General features: G+C 31.5%; 1 protein-coding gene across 1 annotated transcript in view; it reads right to left on the bottom strand.

The window, feature by feature from the left end:
* The window catches only part of LOC106460237 (bone morphogenetic protein receptor type-1B-like), a 64,715-nt gene that overhangs the window by 15,194 nt on the left and 23,456 nt on the right, over window positions 1-26,065 (bottom strand). The window contains exons 2-6 of the mRNA XM_013919958.2: window positions 11,859-12,043; window positions 7,158-7,278; window positions 6,739-6,844; window positions 5,013-5,151; window positions 540-732 (exon numbers count right to left, since the gene is read on the bottom strand). Of these exons, the coding sequence (XP_013775412.1) occupies window positions 540-732; window positions 5,013-5,151; window positions 6,739-6,844; window positions 7,158-7,278; window positions 11,859-12,043 (744 nt within the window). The remainder of the gene's footprint in view (window positions 1-539; window positions 733-5,012; window positions 5,152-6,738; window positions 6,845-7,157; window positions 7,279-11,858; window positions 12,044-26,065) is intronic.

Genomic DNA, 26,065 nt, shown 5'->3' with positions numbered 1-26,065 from the left:
TGCCAAGCATTGGCTATTATATTATTTCCGTGTCAATGTTCCCATCTTCATTAAAAGGTGTAAGATGACAAAAACAAGATCTTGAATAATCTATATACTACTAAAACTCTGAGATTGTTTGTCAAAAAATCATTCACACAACCATTCGCGCTCTTTACGAAACTTCTTACTTCACTTTTTTGAAAAATGAAATGGTCTTTCCTTTTACTCCCGATCAACAATCAAATATCTTTTCTTGAATTATGAATAACACAAATGGATTGAAATATTTAATTAAATCATCTCAAAATAAACCTTCATTTCAGTGCAGTATTGAAATTAGCATGAATTCTTCATAACCTCTGAATAGTGGTTGACCCAACGGGTCACGGTGGTTTAGTTGTTAAATAAATATGAAACTAGATAACCTACATAAGAAATATTCAATGAGGCAAAAATATTTAGAGTTCTTATTACGACACTAAAATATATATACATATAATCGCAAAAGCTAAAGAACCAACAACTATAAAAATTATCTTATACACAAACAAACGTACCAAGAATATTTTCATGCCTCAACAACACAGTCTGATAAATTTCAGTCTCTCTGATCCAGCTGGCTTCTTCTGTTGTGAAGAACACTTTGACTGCTACATTCTCTCCTCTCCATTTAGCTTTCCACACCTCTCCGTACCGCCCCTTTCCAATACTGTTGATCAGCTCGATCTGTTTTGCTATTGTTCGTTGAACCTATGAATGCAAAAAAAGCTTAGAATGAAATAGGGGGGAAAAAAAACCTTAGTCTTTGCTTTCACTCTTACAAGCTGATAAAGGAAAAAAATGTGTTTTCTAAGACAATTATTATCGTGCCATATGAAATTTGTACTAAACTCAGTTCTACACACCAGTAACTTTCAATATTTAAATACAATTGTTTCAAATACATGATGGCTAACTAATTAACAGTTACCAAGTTTTTATATCTCTCTCTTTCTCTGTCTATATATAGGCATAAATGTCTCTCTCGGGGAAGTAACGTGGGCTATGTTGATGTGGCCTCAGAGGCTGTTTTGAGGTCAAAGTGAACAATATTGCAATTTTTGGCAAACAGGATGACCAATTGGTCTCAAATTGAAAAGGGTGGAATTTTTTTTGGTAATGTGTGATCAAGAGGGCTATTATTTACTTTTCCTCTCTTTGTGAAGACTTCTCCTAATCATTCTATCCATGATCAATTATGTGTTAAAACGAGTTCAAAACTTCGTGAAGCCTTCATTTGTGCTCTTTGCAAAAAATCATGATTAATATGGTTTAGTTAATCAAAACAACTCAGGATATTAAATTTTTTCTAGGTGATCCCACCAAAATGAAGGTTAAACCTATCTAAAAGAACAGCAAAAGCCAATGCTGTGAAAGAAGGAACAGGAAGACAGTAGAAGAGAGAGTCAGCTTCAAAAAAATATCTTCTTCCTCACAGCAAGACAAAAATAGTGTGTTGAAATAAGCTTTAAAGTAGATCAATAAATTAGCATGTAAATAAAGAACTAAATCAGTTAAAACCATTTTTCATCTGAGCAATGCCAGGTACTCTGCTAGTTGAAAGTGAACCTCTTATCTTATTTTGGTAATTAATGTGACATAGTAGACATTTTCAATTTTCTTTTAGTATATAATGCCTACACTGGTAAATTAAGACCTGCTGATTGGTATCAAATGAACTATTAATAAACAGACATTTCAATCTGTTACTCCAAATTTTCCCAATATCAACTTAGTCAAAAATGAAAATTACAGTAACCAGTATAAAAACTTTAAATAATAACATAGAATAAACTAAATTAATGATATTATTTCATTCCTCGTGGCAACAATACCCAAGGTCCATAACTCAATATATTACCCCTTTTACTTATTAATGTAGTCAGGGCTTAGGGTATTATTCCCTATTGTATGAAATGATGTATCACACATTATATCATTGTTATTATCCTACTCTATTATTTAAAACTGTTTGATAGTTCATTGTGTCACCTTCAGTTTAGAACAATATAATACAAGAAAGTTACCTGGTGGTTAGATCTTTTTATCACTAAAATATTTTCACACGTGAATAAGTATGACAAAACACTTATATAATAATAGAAGCCAATAACCTACATAAGTCAACACAGGCTTAATTTTCTGATGAAAGATCATTAGTTCTTGAAATGAGCCTCACTAATCCAAGATATGGAATATCTTGACTTCTTGTTTTTAAAATTGAAGCTTTCTTCTTGAATGCAATTTAGAAAACTGAATGAATCCAAGGATGAAATAATTACTTATAAGTAAGAGTGTGCTGACTTACGTAGATTATTGGATATTATTATTAAATAAGTTTTTGTCACACTTGTTCAGGTGTGAAAGTATTTTAGTGATAATAACAAAGAAAGGAGGTATTATTTGACAGTTTCTCACAATGGTGTAGTTCTAAAGGGCTAAAATAATAACACATATGAAATTAATGTCATTTTTATTGTCCTTTGTTTACAATGTAACTGAAAAAAAATCTCCAGGAATAGACCTCCAAATTCACTTAGTTAATTAGTAGAGACTATTTAGTTAATATATATATATAACGATTAATATGGAGTTCTTTATGTATCTAAGGATTATGGAACAACAGCATAAGCACACTAAAATCTACAGTAGTACAATCAAAACAGTACACACATGACTGACAGAAGTATGAGGAAATCGTGTCAAAGATAAATCAGGTTTAGTGTTTAAAGGTGAAGATAAATAACAAACTAAAAAAAAATCCACTACAAAATTATTGTGTATATGTTTTAGCTAGCTAGTGTAGTTTCATAACACTAGGGATAGAATGTTAGGAGTATATCAACTCTGACATTAACCCATTCAGTTTTTCCCAGGAAGTCAAATCTGTGAGTAGCATAAAGATAAGATGGAAAACTTTAGAATGGTATTGATATTACTTACAACATAGAGTACAGATTTAGTGGAAAACCACTGTAGAGTAGCATATCTTACAATTCTGCAGTCAAAAAAGGCTTAACCACACATATTATAGAAAATAATCACAAAAAAATAATTACTTGTAACCTTACCAACTCAATAAACCTGGAAAATAGTACTGACAGAATACATGTAAAAGGTTAATGTTTAATCCACAATATTTTTGTTTTAAATACGAAAAATATTAAAAGTAGATAAAAAAAAAGGTTGGTCAACATGTTAGCCATACTATCTTTATCAATATGAATGTAGAAAAGGAAAAGGAAGTAAAAAAAAAAAAAAGATAGAGGGGCCTATTTCCTGGATGACTGGGAAACAGCAGAAAATTAGTATTGCACGAGGAAAGGAAGTGGAAGTACAATAAGGGTCAAGTAATTCTAATAAAGTTTGCAGAGGTGAATACAAGTTAAGGAGACAACTAGAGAGATAGAAATATGCAGAAAACTTATTACTGGTCAATAGCGAAAAACATCTTCTAGATCAAAAATTTGTTAGATGAGGTTATTTTGGCTCTATCATAAACATAGTATTAGCAGCCTGTAACACTTAGGCCACCATTTATACAAAATATATATCCCTTTAGACTGTGAGAAAAAAAAGTTGATGCTCTAATTGTCTTTCCTTGCATTGTAATATTGGTAAGTAGCAGTAAGTAGGCCTTGAGCAGCTTGAGTCTAGTGTATATTGTAGCTCTCTGAATTTGTTGATCTCATGCCTAACTCCCCCAAAAAGGCTCGTATTCTATGAAAGATTGCTAACCCATGCTCTAAACAAATAAGGGCAGGAACAGTTAAATATAAAAATGATATACTGTGATATGAAACTATTAGAAAAATACAAAAAACAAAAGCACTCATATGAAGTTTTCTAATTCAGATATTAACATTTCAATAAACAAAAACTTTCTACAAGGTTTCCTCTTAACATGTTTTATTGTAAATAGAAATATGCTGAGGGCAGATCAAATACATTAAAAAATATACAAGAATTATTATATTTGATTCACTATTTCAGTTTTAAGAGATAAGATAAACTACAAGCAAATGGTTTGCCTCATTTTCCTTACTTTTTGGTGGCAGGTAAAATTTCAAATTTTAGACTCAGAACCTCATAGCAACGTATTCATTAATTTCACACACAATGAAAAAAAAATCTTGAAATTTTATATTTTCTTATAATTTTACAAGAGCAAAAGACTGAGCTATAATTCTGGTATAACAGTGTTTATAACATGGTGCAAATAATAATTTCTTACTAATGTACAGTTTTTTTTGTTTTTTAATTTGATGATTAAAGTGAAACTTGAGCTATACAGCCTTCAGTTAACCTATATAATAAAACATCTGACTTCCTAAAGTTGTGTACTGAGCCTCTTGAGTAATGGATTTATTGTCCAAGCATTTTTATTGCTGTATGTTTTATCAGACGTTTGTTAAAATGTGGTTAATAGTTCAGGAGGTAGTTATAAAACTTATAAGTCAGCTAGAAGTTTTTTTATGGCATTTGTAAATCACAATTTTATCAATTTACATACTTAAGAGCTAAAGCTGTTCAAAGTCAGAGAGACCTTTAAACTGTCTAAAGAATATTTATTATTATATATTTTATCAAAATTTTTCAGCTGCATCACAAAAATTTGTTTTTACTAGTAGACAACTACAATAAAATCAAGAGTTTGGAAGATAAATTCTTGCAAATTTTAATATATATAAATTAAAAATCATAATTTACACATTTTCCATTTCAATAAAACACTATGAATTTAGTTTAAAATACAATAATAAATATCATTTATCATCTTGTAGTAAATATTATTATTTACTTGGGTCTTCCCCATAAACACAGGATGGGTGGGATAGTTAAAACATTCACTGTATTATATGTAATTGTACATCGATACTTGATCTTCAACACTCTCCCAATTATAATGTTTGAGATAATAATTATAATTATTATAATCATAATTATATTATAATTATAATCATTTTCATTACAATGCACTTCTAACTTACTAATAAAGGAAGGCCAGATCCACTTCCAGAGCTTAAGGACTTATCTATCAAGTCTTTAATAGTCTCCCCTGTAGTAATAAAAGAGTTACACTGTTCGGAAGCAATGTAAGTTTGTCGTCTTTCTTCTCGTTTTTTGCACCTACAAACAGATAAAATTCTTTAGTAATAACATACGCTGTGAAATTTCACTCTTAACTTTAATATAGAAGTTAATGTTACACAAAAAAAGTTTATTCTTAAAAGTTTGAGTCATGTATAAGAACATAGTGCTTCAACCCATCTTCAGTCTTAATTTCAATAATTGGATACTGAAAATATATAAAATTGCTATGACTACTATTTCATCGGCAGCACTAAATGAATTATAAGTAAAATAAAACTTGTCTGCAAAAGTATATCTCCTCATGAAATTTTAGAAACTTTGTTGTGAAGCACTGTTTTCTTTCTAAAAAAATTTCTTTCATCTTAGACAATTTTTGTTGTCACCATGCGAGTACAGCCTTGTAAATCCATCCAATAAGGGTAGTTTCTATAAAATTAAATTTTCTGTGGCTTTATTTTTATGACAATATTAGCAATTTTCTTGCCTGTACACATAATCACTGACATATAATGAAACTAACTGTTCAACAATATGAAAGAAATAGGGAAAACAAGATTTTTAACATTGTTGATTAGAAAGTTGTTTCATATCTCCAGTTAGTTGTAACTTGTTGGATATTCACAAATTATTTCTTTTGATGTTTTATTTTTTCAGGTTGAAACAGTCAATTTCACTCTGCAAATCACACAAAACAAGACAAACCGACAAACACTTACAGATGAACAATGACCTTATTTTTTAAAAAGAAGGACAGTTACCTTTGTCACGCATGTCCTAGCTTAGGTTATATTTTGTAAATGGTATTTTTGGTTAAGATCAGTTTATAGCATATAATTATACTTTCTTCTCAACAAATATTATGATACTATTTCTTGTGTGCATTCTTTCAGTAACGATTAATTTAAATACTAATACAAAACTAAAAAAAAACTTCAGTCACACACATTTAGCTGCCTGTAGTCACTACACTTAAATATCCTTACCTGCTCTTGTTATAGATAAATGTTTCTGTAGTCTTCAAACAATTACAATATTTATAAGTAGTTAAAATCCAAATAGTAATTACAGTATGCGTACAAGTGCTACTTTTGTTTCAGTATTCATATCTTTAATTTATTTCTATCACAATAAGTGTCAAACAAACAACAACATTTTTTCTAACAAAAAAGGCTATAAATTTGTAGTAACGCTTTTATAAGTTTACATTTTGGTTGAAACCTTGTTCAATATTTCTGACTATGTATGGTATGCTTAACATTATATGAACTAAAATATGAAGAAAATCGTCAAGAGATTAAAAGTTTTTCACATTTCCTACATTAATGGTAATAGAACAAAGCACTATATATAAATAAATAAAACAAATGTAGTTAGTTTATGAAATATTTTAATAAAATATTCTACCATTTTAGATTCATGGACTTTTTTTGCATTATAATACACGGGTCAACTTGTAAACATTCCATATATCAATGTCTAAATTAAGCATATACTACTGCAAACTTCCTTTTCTCAACACTTTGGCTTTCTTACATTTTACTCTTAAATTTGTAATTGTTTATTCTCATACATATATAAATGTACTAATGTAAAACCTAAAAAATGTCAAAGTAAGCATCTTACCTTATGTAGGCAATTAATACAAATACAATCAGGAAGATAAAGCAGGCAGTCACAGATATGAGAAGTGCAATTTGGTGAACACTGTCATCAAAACTTGAGAATTCTCCTAAAATCAAATGTGTGTGTGTGAAATAAATCAAGACCTCACTCTCGATTAAAAAATTCTGTTTTGACAAACACATTTTTTTGGGGGTAGCAAAAAATGATCTAATTTTATTATATTAAAATGCAAAAAAATTTAATAAATTAAATGTCACTGATGAAAATACTCCATAATTTTTTAGATAAAAATGTTGAAAATGATAAATTAAAATGTAGTTTTACGAAGTTCTTCCTTGCAAAATTTGTCAAGTTTCTCTAAGGAAAAAAGGTTTTTGCTTATTAATTTTTCTTGTTTTATACATTGAATCTCATCTCACCTGGACCTGGGGTGGTTGGTATTACTGTATACACAGGACTTAAAGCCTCATTGCACATATCTTTATCATCACAGCATGCTATAGACTTTGGTATGCGATGAGGAACAAGATTTCCTTTACACTGAAATAACAAGTTCACATAAGCATAGCCCAATTATGAGAGTCCAAAAGAATTGTGGTTAATTCAAAATCTGGTAAAACATATATATAGCAGAAATAATTAATTAAATGTTCTTTGGTCATATTAAAAAGAACAAAATTCTATTCAATAGTTCCACATCAAGTAGTTTGAAACACCAAACAATGTAAAATGAAATTTTGAAACTTTTTTTTACTTAAACAAATTCCATTTTTGTCTAACAAATGAAGAAATTAAAATTCGCTGCTGCTATCCTGTTTTCAGAAAAAAAAATAAAACCAGTCCAATGCAACCCCCCCCCAGAAAAAAAGTGCAAAAATTAAGTAATAAAGAAGTATAAAATTTATGTCAACTTATTTTATACTCAACTGTTGCCAGGAGAACTGTTATTGTTGGAGAACATTGTTCCAAGAAACTTTAATGAGATTTGCTTATAAACATCAAGCTAATGTAAACACCTTATCATAGACAACACTCAAACCATTCCTACACATTACAGAATATTTGTTACTGACTATGGCATCATTAAAAGGGGATTGTGACATTTCAGTAGAGTAAATGGACAAAATATTGACAAAAAGTATGTAAATAAATATAAAATAAGAGAAAAAGAACCAAAAAGAAAAATTATGATAAAAGAATAGTAACCAAAAAATTAAGCTACAGCACCAATTTGTTTTTGTGTTAAAGGCCAATTTCATTATGCATAAAACATTATATACCCAAGATAAACCTTCTATTGTATATTAACATGTAAATGCAAAAGGTTGCATGCACACTAACACATTATGCATTGTTAAACTACATTATTACTTGAAATAAAATCAACTTCATAAGAGTCGCAAAGTGTTCAGCAGAAGAGTAAACATTGTAAGGAACACCTGACTGAAACTATTATATAGTATATAACCATTTTCTGAAAGCATAACATTTATTTTTGAAAACTGTTGAACAATATTACAATTTTGCTTGTACTTAAAACACTAAATTTTGTTCAAAAATCGAACCATTATTACCAATAGAAATGACCCATTTACAAAACAATACCTAAGTTAATGGTATATTCAGTCAAATTATTTGTGATTAATTTTATTATTAAGGTTTAACAGCTGTCTACAAGCTGATGAAAATTAGGTCACCCACTAAACATACTGACATGATTACGTGATACATAATTACTGCCACTTTTATATTTAAAGAATAAAATCTTCTAAGTATAAACACATGTTGTTTAAATCTATGAGTAAGCAAAAAAAGGTACATATATTTTTGTTTACAAAGTCAAATTCAATTTATTTTCATGTATGAAAACTTAGGTGATTCATAGGATCAAAAGCATTGAAAGCATAAAAAAAGGAAATCAAGTAAATACGTATGTATTATGGTTAAGTTATCTATATCCAAAAGAACTAGTAATATCCTCTACTGTGCATAGGGTTCTGCACATTATTTATTAAGTACATAATTATAAAAATCATAAAAGTACAAAGAAAATTTTAAGTATGTACATATCAACATAGAATGTGTATTTAGCTATACAAATAAAATTTCATATTAAAGGCTAAAGTAATAAATACAATAGCATTTTTCATAAGAGGCAGAACTTGTCAAGTTTTTCTTACAAGCACTCATACAATCTAAATGTACCAATTAGAAGTCACACATTGTGTTCCTTTTCCAGAACAAATATTCAATAAAATCTTTTAGACCTGTAATGTGATGCTACATAAACAAATGCTGAAATGCTCCATAGCTTCACTATCAGAACTTCGGCCTATTTCCCATTCTGATTCCTTTACAGGGTATAAACTTAGCAACTAAAAATAAAATTACAAAGGTGCTTCTTACAGTACTAATGCAATGTTTCTGATATGTTATTTCATTAAAAAAGGTTGCATGTACATGAAGTGTGTTTAGCTACTAGAAAAAATATTCTGAACATATATCTTATGTATACTGAGAGCAATCACTAAATCTACACTTAACGTAACAGATAAAAGTTTTTACTAAGTTACCTTACACAGACAGCACAGGGATTAGTTAACAGATTAAATTTTGTTACTGCATCATTTTGTGTAGAAAGCATTTAGCACCTCTAACAATTAACTGTGCTACTTAAAAATACTGAAACTTCCTTGCTATGTTTGTGTAGAGTGCAAAAATTTGAGGTAATTCAATATCATTATTATTACGAAAAACACAAGAGATTCTTAAATACTGAACAACTGAATCAAAGTGACATACAGTTTACAGTTTCAGTTGACCAACAAGTATTCCTAAACAAAAGAAAACAGCCATGTATTTCAAAGTCTGGGCGTAAGATTGTTAACCTCTGTCAATTTCAAATCAATATTATTTTGTCAACGGCAGCAGAAAACATGTCCAGATTCTTTGTTGTTTTTTTTTCTGGGGGTGTGGAATTCTTCTGTGATAATAACCTTCATTTTTCAGGTGAAGGTTATCAGATGGTTTTGGGAGTAGTTTTAGAACCCATTGCCATCCTAGATGCTCTGTTATGCAAGTTTTCTGCTTCCATGGAGATTACTGACAGTTGTCTTCTTCAAAGTGTTTTCTTTTGGACCCACACCACTTAACAAACTTACTACTCAACTATCTATTCTTGGAAAAAGCTATGACATATTCCTCCAAACATAAGTCTATTTGACAGCACTGAATTACTGAATGGTTGGAAATAGAACGTGAACCAAATATCAAGGTGTTAATTGTTGCTTTTGGTAATACAATTCACATCTGCAACAACTTGCTCTGTATTCAAGTATTCAAATTGATCTTATAAAGTAAGCTTAATCCTCTCCTAATCTTTGAATACTGATCATAAGTATTATACTATTGCTTTGTTACAGATTTCATTAACCACTTATATTCATGCAAATAAAAATGAATTTCAAACACATGCAACCTTGATCCACAAATAAGTTGCAGGATTGAATTTGTCCATACTCATAAATACCATACTGAATGCTCAAAACTTTTCAGGCACCAGTCACTGATGTACACGTGTGTAAAACTTTAACAGTAACCTTACAACATATCATAAAAGGTTTAAGTAAACACTGAGAAAAACAGAATATAACAGCAGTATTTTAGGTTATCTTAGAATTTCAAGAAAAATAACAATATAGCAGAATCTGAACACCTTTAGTTAAATTGAAAGAAAAATTGAGCCAAAATCAAAGACTCTTGCATATATAAAACCAATGTTCAAGCAAAAGAATTGGAACAGTAGGAGAGTTCCTGTGAATAAAGCACTGGCAAAATAGTATGATAATACATTATCACTCAGTTACACCCTCTATTTGTATAATGGGATAAGTCTCACATTATTCAATTGTTACAAATTGTTTCTTGATCTTGTCACTGATGTTTCATTATATTGATAATACAAGTTTTGATGGTGATTTTTGGAGCAGAAATTCCAATGTCAGAGGCTAAATGTTTAACTATCATCCCCAGTGGTCAACATTTAATAACCTATCTCACTGTGTTTTTTCATTTCCTTGTTTTATATTCAACAACCATTTTGCTACAAATGACTACAGACAGTGAACAGTTCAGATGTGAGATTCAGTGTCCATATTTTACTCAACATGCGATGCTTATTATGATGTACCTCACCACTGCATAGGTTCTATTTACACATATGCTTCTCTTACATTTGATTTGCCTATCCCACAAACACTCATCCAATTGTCTGTGTGTATATGTAAGCAGTAACGCATAACACAATAACAGGAAAAAAAATATATCTGCTGTTATGATTTTTTGCTTTTGCATAAGACAATATTTTTGCTCAGTCATTTTAAAATCCTTTGATATGAATGGGCACTTGTCATTTAATTTACCTGTAGTATAGGGATGGCTTACTTAGATCACACCCTGTTCTTTTCAACCATTAATATCTTATTGATCAAAAGAAAGGGAGATTGTGGAAGAAAGTTTATCAATAATGATTAATACCATCTCTTGGTACACTTATATTTGTATTTTCAAATGTAAAGAGCCATATCTACATGTTCCCACGTCATCCTTTAACAAGGTCTAATGTTAGGTTATAGAATAATATTATACATTTATTTATTGATAATATTAGGTATGGTAAAGTTTAGTCCTAACTAAACTAAAACAAGTTGCAATGTTAATTTATCTCTATTAAATAAAAGCCTAATGTTAGGCTTAAGACAAGTGAACTTGTAGATTTTGGTGTCTGCAATTATGATTCTTTTGTGTTATTCTAGAAATTCTGTATTTAAGGAAGTACAGTTGCAATAAAGATACCAATTTCACTACAAATGTTTCGCAGGTCTCTGCAAGTACTACATATAAGAGAAACTTTAAATTCAAGCTTAATTCACCAAATACTTTGGAATTGTTGATTCACAAAATAAAAGTTAAGTAACTTACTGAATGTTATTTATAAAAGTAAAGTTTTAATTGTCACCTCTGTAGCACATCAAGTTAACCTTAAACTTTCCTTATTACTCTTTGAGAGATATTTTTAGCATTTTGATAGAATAATTTAGAGTTATCAAGTATCTACTTACTTGCAAAATGCCACTTTCATTTGGAGGCAAGCAGCCATATGTGCGTTCTGCTTCTAACTGCCCAGTTGCCATGTTAACAACTTCTTCTACAGCACTAAAACATCGACCACCTTTTCTAGCAGTACATGTTCCTTCTAGTTCATTATTTGGACAGTGTTGTACACAGTAACATTTGAGCCCAGACACTAGAATAAAAATCAGAACATTGCAATACCATAAAACATTAACATTTCAGTGGCATATTTTAAATCAACTTTCAAAACTAGAAAATAACACATTTCAATGTAAATTAACGGTACTAAACTCATACCTAGTTGCTCATGTAATGTTTTAACTCCATGAAAACTTGTACTAATTTTTATACATCAGAGCTGTATATTAATTGTGTGTAACCAATAACTAGCGTTTCCAACAAAAAACCTAAATTCAGCAAACAGCTGACACATTAAAAACAAAGGTAGTTTGGACAGTAGAACTGTATTAAAAGAAAAAATAAATTCAGCCAACCAAATCCCATAATTTGGCTTCAACTAAACTTGTTTAAAATTCTATAATACATTAATGCACCATATAAGATTAAAATGAAACAATAAATAAAAAAATACAATGTTTAGAATAATAAAAACTACTAACAAACTTGCTGAAGAACAATCAAACTAGGCATTACTACATGACCTAGTATTAAAAGGGCATCAAGGTCATTCTAAACAGTATCACACTTATTGTATGTTTACTTTCAGATTTAAAGTTAATTAGTCCACTTTCGTTTGAGCTTTTTATTCTTTTAAATAGTGTTGAATGTTTGAATTAAAATTCTTTGTTGTTCAGAAAAAAGTATATGTGTGTATATATTATTTTTATTGAAGTACCTAAATTATAAAGCAATTGCAAATTATATTTTAAATGAATTTCTATTGGTAATTGTCAAGTATAAGTGAATCACTAAAATAATTTTACAAATTAAAATTTCACAAGAAAAAAAGAAAATGCTTTACTGAAAGAAACATTCCTTCCAACATAGAAATAGAAAAAAAAAAGTATAATAAATTTACATAACTTGAACCATGCATCTTTCTAACTTCATAATTTATAATTAATAATGAGGGAAATACATACATGGCTTCTCAAAGCTTGTTGACATATACTACTTTCTCTAGGTTTTGTAAAATTTCAAGATTATATTAATTTAGCTCAGTTAGTGAAAGGTGACATATTCATCAAGAGTTAGCTTAACTTTCAAGAGTAATCCTATATCCACACACAGAGGTCAACATAGCTAGTCAACTTTAATCTTGCCAACATATGGTGGGAGCCATTAATCTTTTAATGTCTAGGTTGCTTCATTGGTGGTCATGCAAATACAAGAATGTTGAAAGAAATATTTATGTTTCCTGTTGTTTTGGTAACTGTATATCGATAATAACTGCAAGTGCACTTACCTGCTTTGTATTCTACAGAAAATGAGGCACGAACAAAATATAAAATGCTTCTAAAATTTATTTTATGCCATTTCAGAAGGCTTATATACTAGTAGTTGCTAAAGAAAGTTAATCGACTTTAAAAAATATTACTTTAAACTACAAACATTTTACAGGAAAATAATTTCTTGGAAAAATTATGAAAGATTAAAATTTTTGCAACAAAACCCAGTTGTGCCAGTTGAACATAAAAAAATATTCTGCTACAGAGATCATTAGAATAATGTATCATAGAAGTTGCACCAACTTACTTTCAGTTGAAACTGTATGGTGGGTGTGAACTGTTTCTGTCACACACACACAAAATCAAGACTATTTATTATTACCAATAAGCACTAGGACAGTTAGACTCCATCCTAAATTAACAGAGCAGAATCTGAGATCTTTCAGTCAACTTCATGCACCAAAAGGACAATGACTGGAGTTTTAACTCTTAAAAAGTAGAGGAAAAAACAACATCATCATCATAACATTCAAACATATAAGAAAAAAAATTAAAGTGTAAGGAAAGCTAATCTGCCAAGGAAACAAGTCACTGATAAGCTACAATTAGCTTACAGAAAGTAGTAGATAGGTAGTACTGAAACAAGTCACTGATAAGCTACAATTAGCTTACAGAAAGTAGTAGATAGGTAGTACTGAAACAAGTCACTGATAAGCTACAATTAGCTTACAGAAAGTAGTAGATAGGTAGTACTGAAACAAGTCACTGATAAGCTATAAGTAGCTTACAGAAAGTAGTAGATAGGTAGTACTGAAACAAGTCACTGATAAGCTACAATTAGCTTACAGAAAGTAGTAGATAGGTAGTACTGAAACAAGTCACTGATAAGCTACAATTAGCTTACAGAAAGTAGTAGATAGGTAGTACTGAAACAAGTTACTGATAAGCTACAATTAGCTTACAGAAAGTAGTAGATAGGTAGTACTGAAACAAGTCACTGATAAGCTAAAAGTAACTTACAGAAAGTAGTAGAAAGATAGTACTGAAACAAGTCACTGATAAGCTATAAGTAGCTTACAGAAAGTAATAGATAGATAGTACTGAAACTGGAGGGAACAGGTGATCAAATTCATCTTTCTTGTTCAACCTCAAATTGAGATGAAAGGATGTCAGCTGAATGGACAAGAATAAAAGGCCCATCATGCATGATGGATTCCACATCATGTTGTACAATGAGTTTCTCAAAGTCACAGCAGAAAGTTCTTTGTGCTTAACATCTTCACCCACACAGGACATAATTCAAGTTGCCATCAATTGAGAATTTAGGATAAAAATTTAGAAAGTTTTTGAAATAAAAACTAGAGAAAACAAAAATCAAAGTTTTGCTAACAAGAGCAAGTCTCATCAAATTGAACCCAGACAAGAAACTTGAACATGACTATTCAATGAAATGTTGAGGAAAAGAAGGAATTTATCACAAGTGCAAATGGATAGGGGAGTTGCTGTGCAAGGAGATTGTGTCACCCTCCTATTTGTGGAGGGCTATTGTTGTATAATGATGTTATCATATACCACACAGTTCATGTTAACACATGTGGTGGAAGTTAGCTCAAACCAGTGACATCTTAATCTAATAGTCAGATGCATGAGAAAAATAGCACTTCTGTGTTTGGAGGTGAGTTATCATCTCAAATAAATTAAAATTACTTACCAGACCTAGATATTTTTGTTTTTGCATTCCTATAAAACTTCACTCATATTAAGCTTATTAGTTGTTGTTTATTAAAGGCACATTGAAATGTTCACTTTCTGATAAGGATTTCTCATTGATTTGGAATATTTGAGGTTTAAAGTACTATAAAATGTATTCATACAAGATCAATATTATAATTCTGTAAAAAGAATATTACTGGCAGTTATTTACACTAGACAGGGCCAACTATGAGTATTCACAAAGAATTATTAAACAACCCTTTGTTAAAGTATTGTCAATGCATCCTACTCATTCTTTAATTTTCTTTTTACTCTTTTTGTCAAAAATTTTATACTTAATTATAGTTTAAGGTGTCCTGTGGAGCCATTCGGTCAAAGGAGGACTTGGTCAGATAATCAGTATTCAGACAAAACACTACTTTTAACATCTCCAAGCAAGAAGAAAATAAGCAGTTGTGGCTGTCTTAGCTAAACAAGTTAGATTGAAATTGGAACAGCAAAGTGAATGTGCTTTATCAACACATAGTTAAAATGGTTTACCACTTGAAACTCTAACATGGGTACAAAAAAGTTTTATTTCACATCTTATATTATGCACACAATTCCAGGAATTAAAGATGAAATCACAGTATGACAAAAGGAAATGCCACCTAAGTATGTATATAAGGAAGCATAGAAAATGTTTCCAAATAGTTTAAAATTTACTAGTTTCATCAAGAAATATTGAGCTAGCCAAAACACTGTGCTTATACGAGGTTCTTCAGAATTTGCAAATGTTGAATCACAACTGATAACTGAAGTGCACACTTAGGTACACAGAGATACACGATGCAATCCTAAAGACAAGGCCATTCACTCACGGGTCACTCAACTTGATGGTGCTTTAAATGGATTACAAAAGATATCTGGAAAACTTTAATCCAGGGACAAGGTTTCCCTTTCTCAGAGCCTTCTCAAGCAGAAAGATTTTAAATTCATTTACCTCCTTGAGATGTGAGACAATAACAATATGTTAAACCATATATACCACATCAAGAAAATTCTGACATCTCAGTCAACCAAGCTTTGAAACATGTAGCTGCAATGAAGTACACACTTCAGCATCTGAGAGATTCACATGCTATTATAAAGAAATTAAGCTCCTAGTAACTAAAATATGTCAAGAAGTCTCGCTGGAAATGAAATTTGATGGAAAAAAGGAAGAGAAAGGTAAAGAAGATGAATCGAGAAGAGGCATCAATCAACAAACAGATATTAACAATACAATATAAGAATGTCCTTGACACCCTAATATTGCAAATTAAATGGTAGTCTCAAACTTTGGCAGATGTCAGTAATGATTTAAACTTCTTTACAAAGTTCTCACTCTCTTGACAATGTATATAGACAATTTAAAGAAGTGTGCATCTGACTTGGTTCTAAAACAAGTCGAAGATATCAATAAGGAAGATTATTACTAAAATAGAAAGGTTTACATTTCAATCAGCTTCAATTTTGCCAAACCTTTGTACTGCTACTCCTTTAGATTTACAGCACTTCATTAAAAATGGTCTCTTAGCTCTTCTTATGCTAACGTAGTAATTTCATACAGACTGTTTCTTATGGTGCTTGTCACAATTACTTTTTTGTGAATTAGGTTTTATCAAACTGAAGTTGATTAAAACATATCTTAGAACATCTATGTGACTAGAGTTATTCCAGTTTAGCAATATTATCTATAGAAAATCACATTGCAAAACATATTAATTTTGATTGGGTTTTTGCTTCAATAAAAGCCAGAAAAGTAAACTTTTAAATTTTCAAATATTTTCTTTGATGCTAACAAAATCAAGATCTCCCAATATTCATGTCTCATATAATAAGCCAGTAAATTAGAAATAATTCTTTATGCCTATATGCATAATTGTTACCAATTATGTTTTAAGTTGTAACATTTAATTCATTTTGTGTGTAGTTTCTTTTTAATTATCACTGAATATAACATCATTAATTAAAGGTGTAATCTATTATTTATTTCAATAATTTAATAAACAATGCTTTAAAAATTAGTCAGATTATTACATATACCTAGACATTCTTATAAAATAGAAACTAGTGGTTAAAAAAAAATGGAGTGGGGGTAATCAGAAGGAAGGGGTGCAAAATTAACGACTGGCCCCAGGCACCAAATCAGCTCACACAACTCTGGCAATGGCTATATAGAAAACAAATATGATGATGAAAAGTGGGATTCACTATATTTCTTCAAAATTCTACTAAAGACGAGAGTAATTTTTTAAAATATATATTCTTGACCAGGTTGAAAACGTTTTCAAAACTGTCCCATAACAACCAGTATAAACCAAAACTTAACAGTTAATTTCATTTAGAAAGTAGTGCATAATTTCGTCTAAAGCAAGAAAGACAATCTTTACTAGTCTTTAGTGCCCAAAAGGCACTACAATCTGGCGCCAACTGTGGCAAGAGGCCCAACACACGTGGCTCTCCCTCGTGGGTTTCTTTAATCGTATGTGGAGGGATCGTCTTTTTGTTTACACGTTCTTAGGGTAACAGCTATATTTGGAAGAAAAATATATTGAAAAAAGGGGGCAAAGAACTTTTCTTTATAATAATAAATAACCAGAGTTGCATCTAAACAATGACCAGAGAGTAATTTTCGTGCACTGTAATCAATTATACGCCTTCCACTTTGCAACTCTGAAATAAAACTGCACTCACAGACACTTGTGCCTGTACTCTGATTTAGCATACGTGATAAACGTAATGTAACCCGAACAAATCGTCTAGAGTTACGAGGTCACCACTGATATCAAATAAAGCAAAATTTAAAACATTTGCAATTACTTACGACATAAGTTAATTCCGTGTACCAAATTTTATTTAAATAAAAGATAAAAACTTAAAAAAAAAGCTGCAAGTACGTCCCTAAGCAAAGAACAACCGCAAACGAAAAATATTTTCAAAACCATTACACGTTCTACGTACATTCTTAAACAGACAAAAAAAGTTGTGGTGTATCATTGTCAAACTTGTTATCCATCAGTTATTTCCTAATAATAAAAGATTTGTGCTATACAGTTACACGTACATAAGAAAAATTAAGCGGAAGTGAGTCACTTCAATATAAAATAGTAGGGGTATTTAAACACGGCTATAATAGTCACTGCACGAGATTCTTCCACACGAAACCTATTTTTTGTTAGAGACATTTTATATTGGAATAATAAAAAGGGGGACAAAAATCTAAGGTGCTTTTCGGTTTGATGAACTGCTAAATTTATATTTTAATAAACGTTATTCTAATACAGTTTCATGGGCTGAATTCAAAAATATGTGTATTCCTTTGAAGAAAGGGTAAGAAAGTACTGAACCTAACACTTGAATTCGGAAATTTCATTTAAAATTTGCTTAAACAGATCTTCATTTCGGTTTCTATGACGCCAAATGAATTCACACAGATAAACGTCTACCACCTCTCAAATAATTGTTGTAGTCCACCAGAGTACACCCATTCATGTGAAGTTCGTATTTGTAAAATTTGATGCCTGTGTGTTCTTTGCATCAACAATACATAAACATCATTATTTTTTTCAGTGTTGTTCCTTCTAACCAGATTCCTTTCCTAATTGAATATGATTTCGTTTCAGGAGCTTCTTTGGCATCTCCAAATAGTTCGGCCAGACAGAAATTTGATGTTCATTCGGTGTTCTGTGCGACACATCTTTTTTTCAGAGGTAATTTTGAATGATTACAAAAATAGTTCTTCGAACTATAAGTTAGTCCATAAACATTATAAATTAATTTCTATTTTTTATCCGTAAAGAACAATAAATTTAATCGTCCTTTTCGGTACTTTATCATTTATCCAAAGAAATATTTTTTTTTTAATTCAGCGCATGAAACTATTAGAATAACGTTTATTAAAATAAAAATTTAACAGTTCATCAAACTGAAACGCGTTAAATCTAATATTAAGGCATAATAAATAAAACAAGTACAGAACTGACCGACGGAATATCGACCTACACAGGTAAAGGCGTTTTTAACACTTCAACCTACTCGGTGCAATTTTATTAGGGGGGCCGTCCGTAACTGATCAGCTATAGGCACAGAATTTGTTGTTGTTGTTGTTTCGGATTACTTTGAGGGCCCGCCGGTGCGTTGCCCCCAACGTTAAATACACCACTGTACACAGGTTATGTTGTGTGGAGCTCTTATTCCCCTCAATTGGTCAGCTGTAAATTTCGTAACTTGCAATGCTAAAATCTGGGGTTCAGTTCCTCGCGGTGGACTGAATGCAGAGAGCCCATTGCATAAGTTTGCGCGGAAAAAACAACAGCCGCCGCCGCCAATTGTTTTATTTGAATGATGTTATCAGAATTTCCGCGCCTAGCTACAAAAGAATTTTCTGTGCATAATTGTCCCTCATTTGAATCGACAGCTATAGAGGGAAAGCAGTTAGTAAACAGTACCATCATTGACGCTTGGGCTACTCCTAATTGAATAGTGACGCGAATCGCGAGTCCTTAAACTCAAAATCCGAGCAAGCTAATCACAGGGCCACATCCGGCTATACCTGAATAAATGTATTAACAGTTTTATGATGTAAAAATATAATTTACTAATATTGGGATCTCGCTGACAATGACACTGCATTTGAAGGTCAAAGTGAGGTTAATACATGTTAACCCTTATTCGGACAGTTAAACTTGAACTGTTATTAATACAAGGGTTATTTGCATGATTTGAACGGCAGCATACAGGCTGTTTTGATATGCATCCTACATTTTGTATCTGTGGTAATTCAGTAGTATGATATACGAACGGCATGAATCTTAGAAACATTGCACTACACTCTTGGAAGACTCACTGGACTGTGAATGACATGTTCAATGTCCTCTTTCCCGTGATATCACATAACCTATCATTATGCACAATACTATGAATCGTCCTAAAACATTCCAGACACTTTCCAAGTTACTGTATCCTTAAGCATCTGTGGGGATAAATTTCTAATAACTCCAAAGAAAGAAAAAATAACAAGGGTTTAAATCAGATGACAATGAAGACCAGGATAAACTACATTCAAAGATGTCAAAGAACTTTTGGAAACAACCAACGGTTAACGAAAAAAAAACCAATACAATGTTGGCGACTGTGCTGCCACCTACAGCCCTTGAATCTCCTGTCCTTTAACAACAGTCACTTACAGACGCAGCTTTATTGATAAAAAAAAAATCGAAAACGATAGTAAATTAAATTAATAGATATATATGTGAATCCGAAAGTTTCATAGCCGATCGTAAAAAAAAGAAGCAATTTACAATTTACTGATACGCATTATATTATACACGCGAACCGAAATTGAGAAATTTTTAAAACAAAGGCAAGAAAACTGACCTTACTGCACTAGAAGTCTCAAGTAACTTTTTATCAGTTTTTTGAAATAATAAAAACGATAACATAATTCAACGATACATAATTCAAGACACATTCATTACATGCGCAAAGTGGCTTAGCAGTATCAAGAAGCTGAATTATAAAGTTATCGTCGCTTTTTTTCCCCTAATACAAAGGATGAAGGGGGTTTTCATAGACCCAGAATAACTTGCACAGAAATTCCAAAATAAGAAATGACAATTCGATTAAGTCCTATTATCGAATTGAGTCACGAAATAAGTTTGTTAACTTACAAGTGATTTGTGATGTTTGATCTGCACACCCCATTTTAAATTTTTAAACCGTTATTGTTAATAATAATTGACAACTCTTGCTTTACAAGGATTACAGTTAAATAACGGCGCTTTTATTTTTTCCTTTGTATAACTTTTTGTTCTCTTAGGAAACGGATCGAAAGTTTATCCCAACTTTTTGGATAGTCCCAACTTCTATGAAGAAGATTTTTTTAGCTCACTGGCATTTTTTGAACTTTCACATCTTACATTCCACTCATTCGGAAAGGTCGATTTTCTCTAAACTTATAAACCATTCGTCACCAAAAGTTAGGAATATACTTAATCAAGACTTGAATCTAGGATCTTTGGCTTATATCAATGAGCTACCGACTGTAATACCAAGTTCAATTCTTAAACACATTGCTCCAAATCCTAGCCGTTATACTACTCAATTATATAAGAGTGGACCTGGACCCTAAGCCTATAAAACAACACAATGCGGGAACCTCGAGCCATAGAATATATAATTGAGTGTAGAAAGTTAATGGAACTCTCTACACTCAAATATAGTTAAAATAATTCATAACACTGAACAATAACCTCAGCTCTCTTTAACTTAAGTCATTTTCATGTTTGTTATTTATGGTTAACTTATGTTTCGTATATCTTTCATTGTACTGTATTGTACATTTACTGTCTTGCATTACAATTCATTGTATCAACTATATTTCGGATCGCTGACGATGAAATGAGAAAATTCCCAAACGACTGTTCAATAAACTTTTTTTATATATATATTTATTGTTGCCGAGGTGTTTCTCTTTGTAATTCCAGAAAATTTAAATATGATTTTCACAGACGCTGTTATTGTCACGTTTAACAGTTCAAAACACATACATACATGCATATATATCACGACATAGATTAATAACACACAAAATATGTTTTGAAAACATTCTAAACAGAATATTTTTCATACGCTGCAAACTGATATCCAACTACAGTGAACTAAAGTCACAAGTCATGCATGATAAAACCTAACCCATATATAACATCGTTAAATCGAAGCAAATATGTGTAACTGTGTGAGCAAAGTCCGCTTGTTTATATGCTGTCTACAAGTTATTTTTGACGTGGCTGAAAAACAAATTACGTATATAATAAACCAACAAAACTGTCAGTTCTGATGTGTTTAATTAGAACTTAAAAAGAAAAACACAGAAATACACTGACACATAATAAAGTTTACCGGGTAATTAGAATAAATTTTTCGCGCCATGCGATATGTATCACATATATACCGTAAAACACAAATCTCCATAATCAACCCTTGTATGGTAATGTTTCGTGTAGGTAACGTTTTATTTTGCTACTTTGTCATACGAAACGCCTAAGAATGACGATGTGCATCTCAGCCGCAACTCTGTGAAACAAGTTTTTGTACATATGATTGAGGCGGTTATCCGTGGTCACGCACGTGTCATTGATCACGAATGAACTATCTCCTAAGCTTGCGGTAAAAAGGGATAGCTATCATTCACGTGCATAACATCACCCACGCCAGTTAGTATATGTGTATTGCATTTAAACAAACGCAAAAAAATCATCATTCTTCGTACTTTTTATTACTATCCAAATGTACCTTGTAAAAAAATATATATATATATTCTTTAAAACCAGTCACAGCAGGCTCCTACTAGATTCGCGTTCAACTGATAAAAAATAAATAAATGCAATGTTAATGTATTATTAACACACTATCTCTAGGTGGCAGGTATCGGACATAAAAAACCCGGGTTTTATCCGATTTTGGTGAAACTTGTATAGGATGTAGCATACAATTTACAGTTTCCAAATATGGCAATAACTGACCGAGTTATAACTGGCCATATCATCAGCAGAAAGAAACCCTATAGTTAATGACAGTGTAACCGTCTGGTCCGCTATGTGAGCCTTCTTCTTCGCCCATCTTTGCATCTGTTTTTCATACCATAACCAAATAGGTCTTCAGCAGCCAGTTTCAAGCCTCGCTGTCCGTGACTAGAACTTTGCTATTCTTTGGCATATCATCATCAATCATCATTATGTCCTCGATTACCTGCACGTGTAAGGTTCGACTTGTAACCTGTGCAGCCATTGTGGATACTATCACGATGGACTTTTTTGACAATCCTTGTTGAGGCAAATCCATCTATCAAGCTCAAAGATATTGTGGCGGCACTTGAAAATAAGTTTGGTGCTGACAAGGACAGTTGTGATAATAGTAGTAGTAACGAAATATCAAAAACAAGGTCTCCAACCTCCAACAGACAATGAAGAAAAGTCGTACAGTTTAATTGACAAAAAAATCAATTAGTGTATGTGACTGTTACCCGTACGGTGGTGCGGTCAATCCGAAATCCTTTGACTGCTCGTAACTCCCTATTGATGTATGTTACCATCATATGGATTGCACATTTGGATACAGCTGGTTCCAGACTTTCTGATGGTGTATACAATGTCTCCAAGAAACAACCAACGGAATTTCTTGCCACCCAGAAACACTACTTTGCCTCTCTGGTTGAGGAAGAGATCCTGTTTTAATATTTTAGGATTAAAAGTAAACCATTTATAAAGTTCCGAACTAAAATTTAAGTTATAAATCAATGAAACCAATATATAACAAAATACAAATACATAATATTATTAATGTATACACAAAAAGTGCGAAAACCGTATAACGGCTAAAATACATTGAATCTACAGACATCTTCGTCACTATACTTTCGGCCGTTATTTAAAAAAAAAATTTCTTTGTTCGTATCGTTTCTGACAGAACGTCCATCAAATGTTGTCTTGAACAATTCAACTGGTGTTCAAAATTCACATTTTAATATTAATAAAAGCAAAACCATCCTAATTGTGAGATTCTTTTTCTCGTAATGAATTATCTTCACTAACAAAATTTTCAAAAGTATGTGACGATTCAAGATGCAACTAGAGTAATTCATTAAGTTACCCAATTTGGTTCTAGTCCCATTTGGTAAAGTAATAAGATACGTTATGATAAATTAAGCTGCATTTACTTATTTACAATTAAATAATAGTCAAGTAAAATGATTTACGAAAGATTGGCTTATGAAATCATTACACGTCTTTTGTTAACAATGTGAGCTGACATTTAAATAAACTAAAAAAGGGAATTTCAAAGACAGACAAGTAAGAAAATTACAAAAGTTTCTGAAAAAGGAGCAACGACCCACACAACTACGAGAGCACAAAAAAAAAAAACCCTTTACTTCAAGTAAAAAGGACTGCATGATCAATGCTCAAAAGTCAATAATAGTTACTTTTCAAACAGTATATCATTGAAATACCGTAACAAAACTGGACTTTTTGATATCAATTTCATGGTAAGGGTTCAACAGAAACAAAATGGTGAAATAGTTGTTGGTTCGTATGTAACGTTACAACCATGACTCATTTCTTTAGATACGGTTCATAAAACGCTACACTAAACTTGCCTTTGGTTAACAAATTCAATTGAGCAGCGGAAAAATATCTTGGTCAAGATTAAAATGCTTATGGAGAAAATAAAAATTAATTTAAAGTATTATAGAACACGGTAACAAAGCCATATACTTTTTAAATAGTCCAATTTAAGTAATATACACAGTGCTATACCGTTTTAATTCATTATGCTCAGATAGCCTTCTTGACATTTAAAATGTATTTTAATCCCGCTTCAACTTGTGTTGCTTGGATATTTTGATATGCCATGAAATACTGTATAAAACTGTGCTGTTAAAAACTACTTCGAACACTCAAAACCGTGAGTTTGGCGCTCCGGTAAATGATGAATAAAAATTCAAATGTTTTTTTTTTTACATTTTTAAGAAGTAGATTTCTGTTTTTCGTAGAGTTTTTCAGAAACAATATTGATTTTTTTAGAGAAATAAAACTGTAAAAATCAAAGTATTCAAATTAAACTATAATGAAATTTCTTATAATTAGAGTGGCCAAACATGCTATACAATGACTTTTTATAATCGTTTTATTTGCGTAAGGAAATACATTTTTTGTACAAAATATAAATGTTTGTCATTTTGTTTCTCTTGATCTCACTGACCCCAAATTGGTGTAAAAAAAAGCAGTGTATTTCAATAAGATATTGCTGAAATACTAATTCAGATATTGCATTTGGGTTACTTGCCAGTCTTCATTTCTCATTACGATTTGTAAAAGATGAGCTAAATTGCTATACATTTTACTATACTACCCATAAAGAAGGATAGCCAGGTAACTTGTTCCGAGGCCGGGCATCTGGAGAACTCGCGCAACTTCGGCCTTCGCTAAAGCGTCACGTCTGTAAAACACTCCAGTTCACAGTGTGATCATCTCGGTCTTGTCTATCAGTACGCACACTCTCTTAGATACGCAACCTAGTTTTGATTTTGAACCACTTCACGGTTTTAGAAACACAATAATATCTTGCTGAAGTTTAACTAATGTTGAACCGATGAACTATGCAGTTTAAAGTTGTCACGGCTGAAAGGGCGAGCATGTTTGGTGGGACAAGGGTTCGAACTCGCGACCCGCAGATTCGGAGTCGAGCGCCCTAACCACCTGGCCATGCCGGTTCATTTTGTTAAATCTATTGTACACAATATATTTGAATGGGTACGATGTATTACAATGAGAATGCACACATTAATATTATAGGTAATTATACGTAAGGTACACAAACTGCTTTAGTTTACTATAATATCAATAATGCAAGTCGAGTTGGTATATACTCAATTATGTATACTTATATTGAACATATATAATGCACTTTTAAACAAAAAGTTCATATTATCTCCGGGAATACATATATCACTAGAACATAAGTATGGACTACTTGTTTTTCCTTTCTTTAGGGATAAATGTTTTTGAGCTCGTTGTTTTTAATAGAAAAATGATGTGCCTTTAAGGCACAAGCTACAGTATAATATTCCTAAAACATTTCCCGTGGATACGTGAGGTGAAGATGGCTCGGTTAGAAACGTGAACTGAAGTTTCTGTGGGAGGGAAGCCCGATCAAAAGACTCTTCCCGGGCTCAAAGATTTCTGACGGAGGAACTGATTTTACCTATTACGTCACTTACCAAATCTAACATTCACTGTCTACAGCAAATTGTCGAAGAAAAGAACCCTAGAACTGAAAAAAGTACAAATGCATACACACACATATATATGTGCTTTCCCTTTATAAATCTCTGGCTTAGAATTTTCAAAATATTACCATAAATGTGTAATTCTCTTGTTCGCATTTTGGCGGAAGCCATTCTTTGACAAGTATTTGACTGTTTGTTTTGAATTTCGCGCAAAGCTACACGAGGGCTATCTGCGCTAGCAGTCCCTAATTTAGCAGTGTAA

Source organism: Limulus polyphemus, unplaced genomic scaffold (assembly GCF_000517525.1).
Source record: "Limulus polyphemus unplaced genomic scaffold, Limulus_polyphemus-2.1.2 Scaffold1, whole genome shotgun sequence".
Classification (NCBI taxonomy): Eukaryota; Metazoa; Arthropoda; class Merostomata; order Xiphosura; family Limulidae; genus Limulus; species Limulus polyphemus.
The sequence above is the reverse complement of the archived record's forward strand: the minus strand, read 5'-3'. Positions and strand labels throughout refer to the sequence as shown.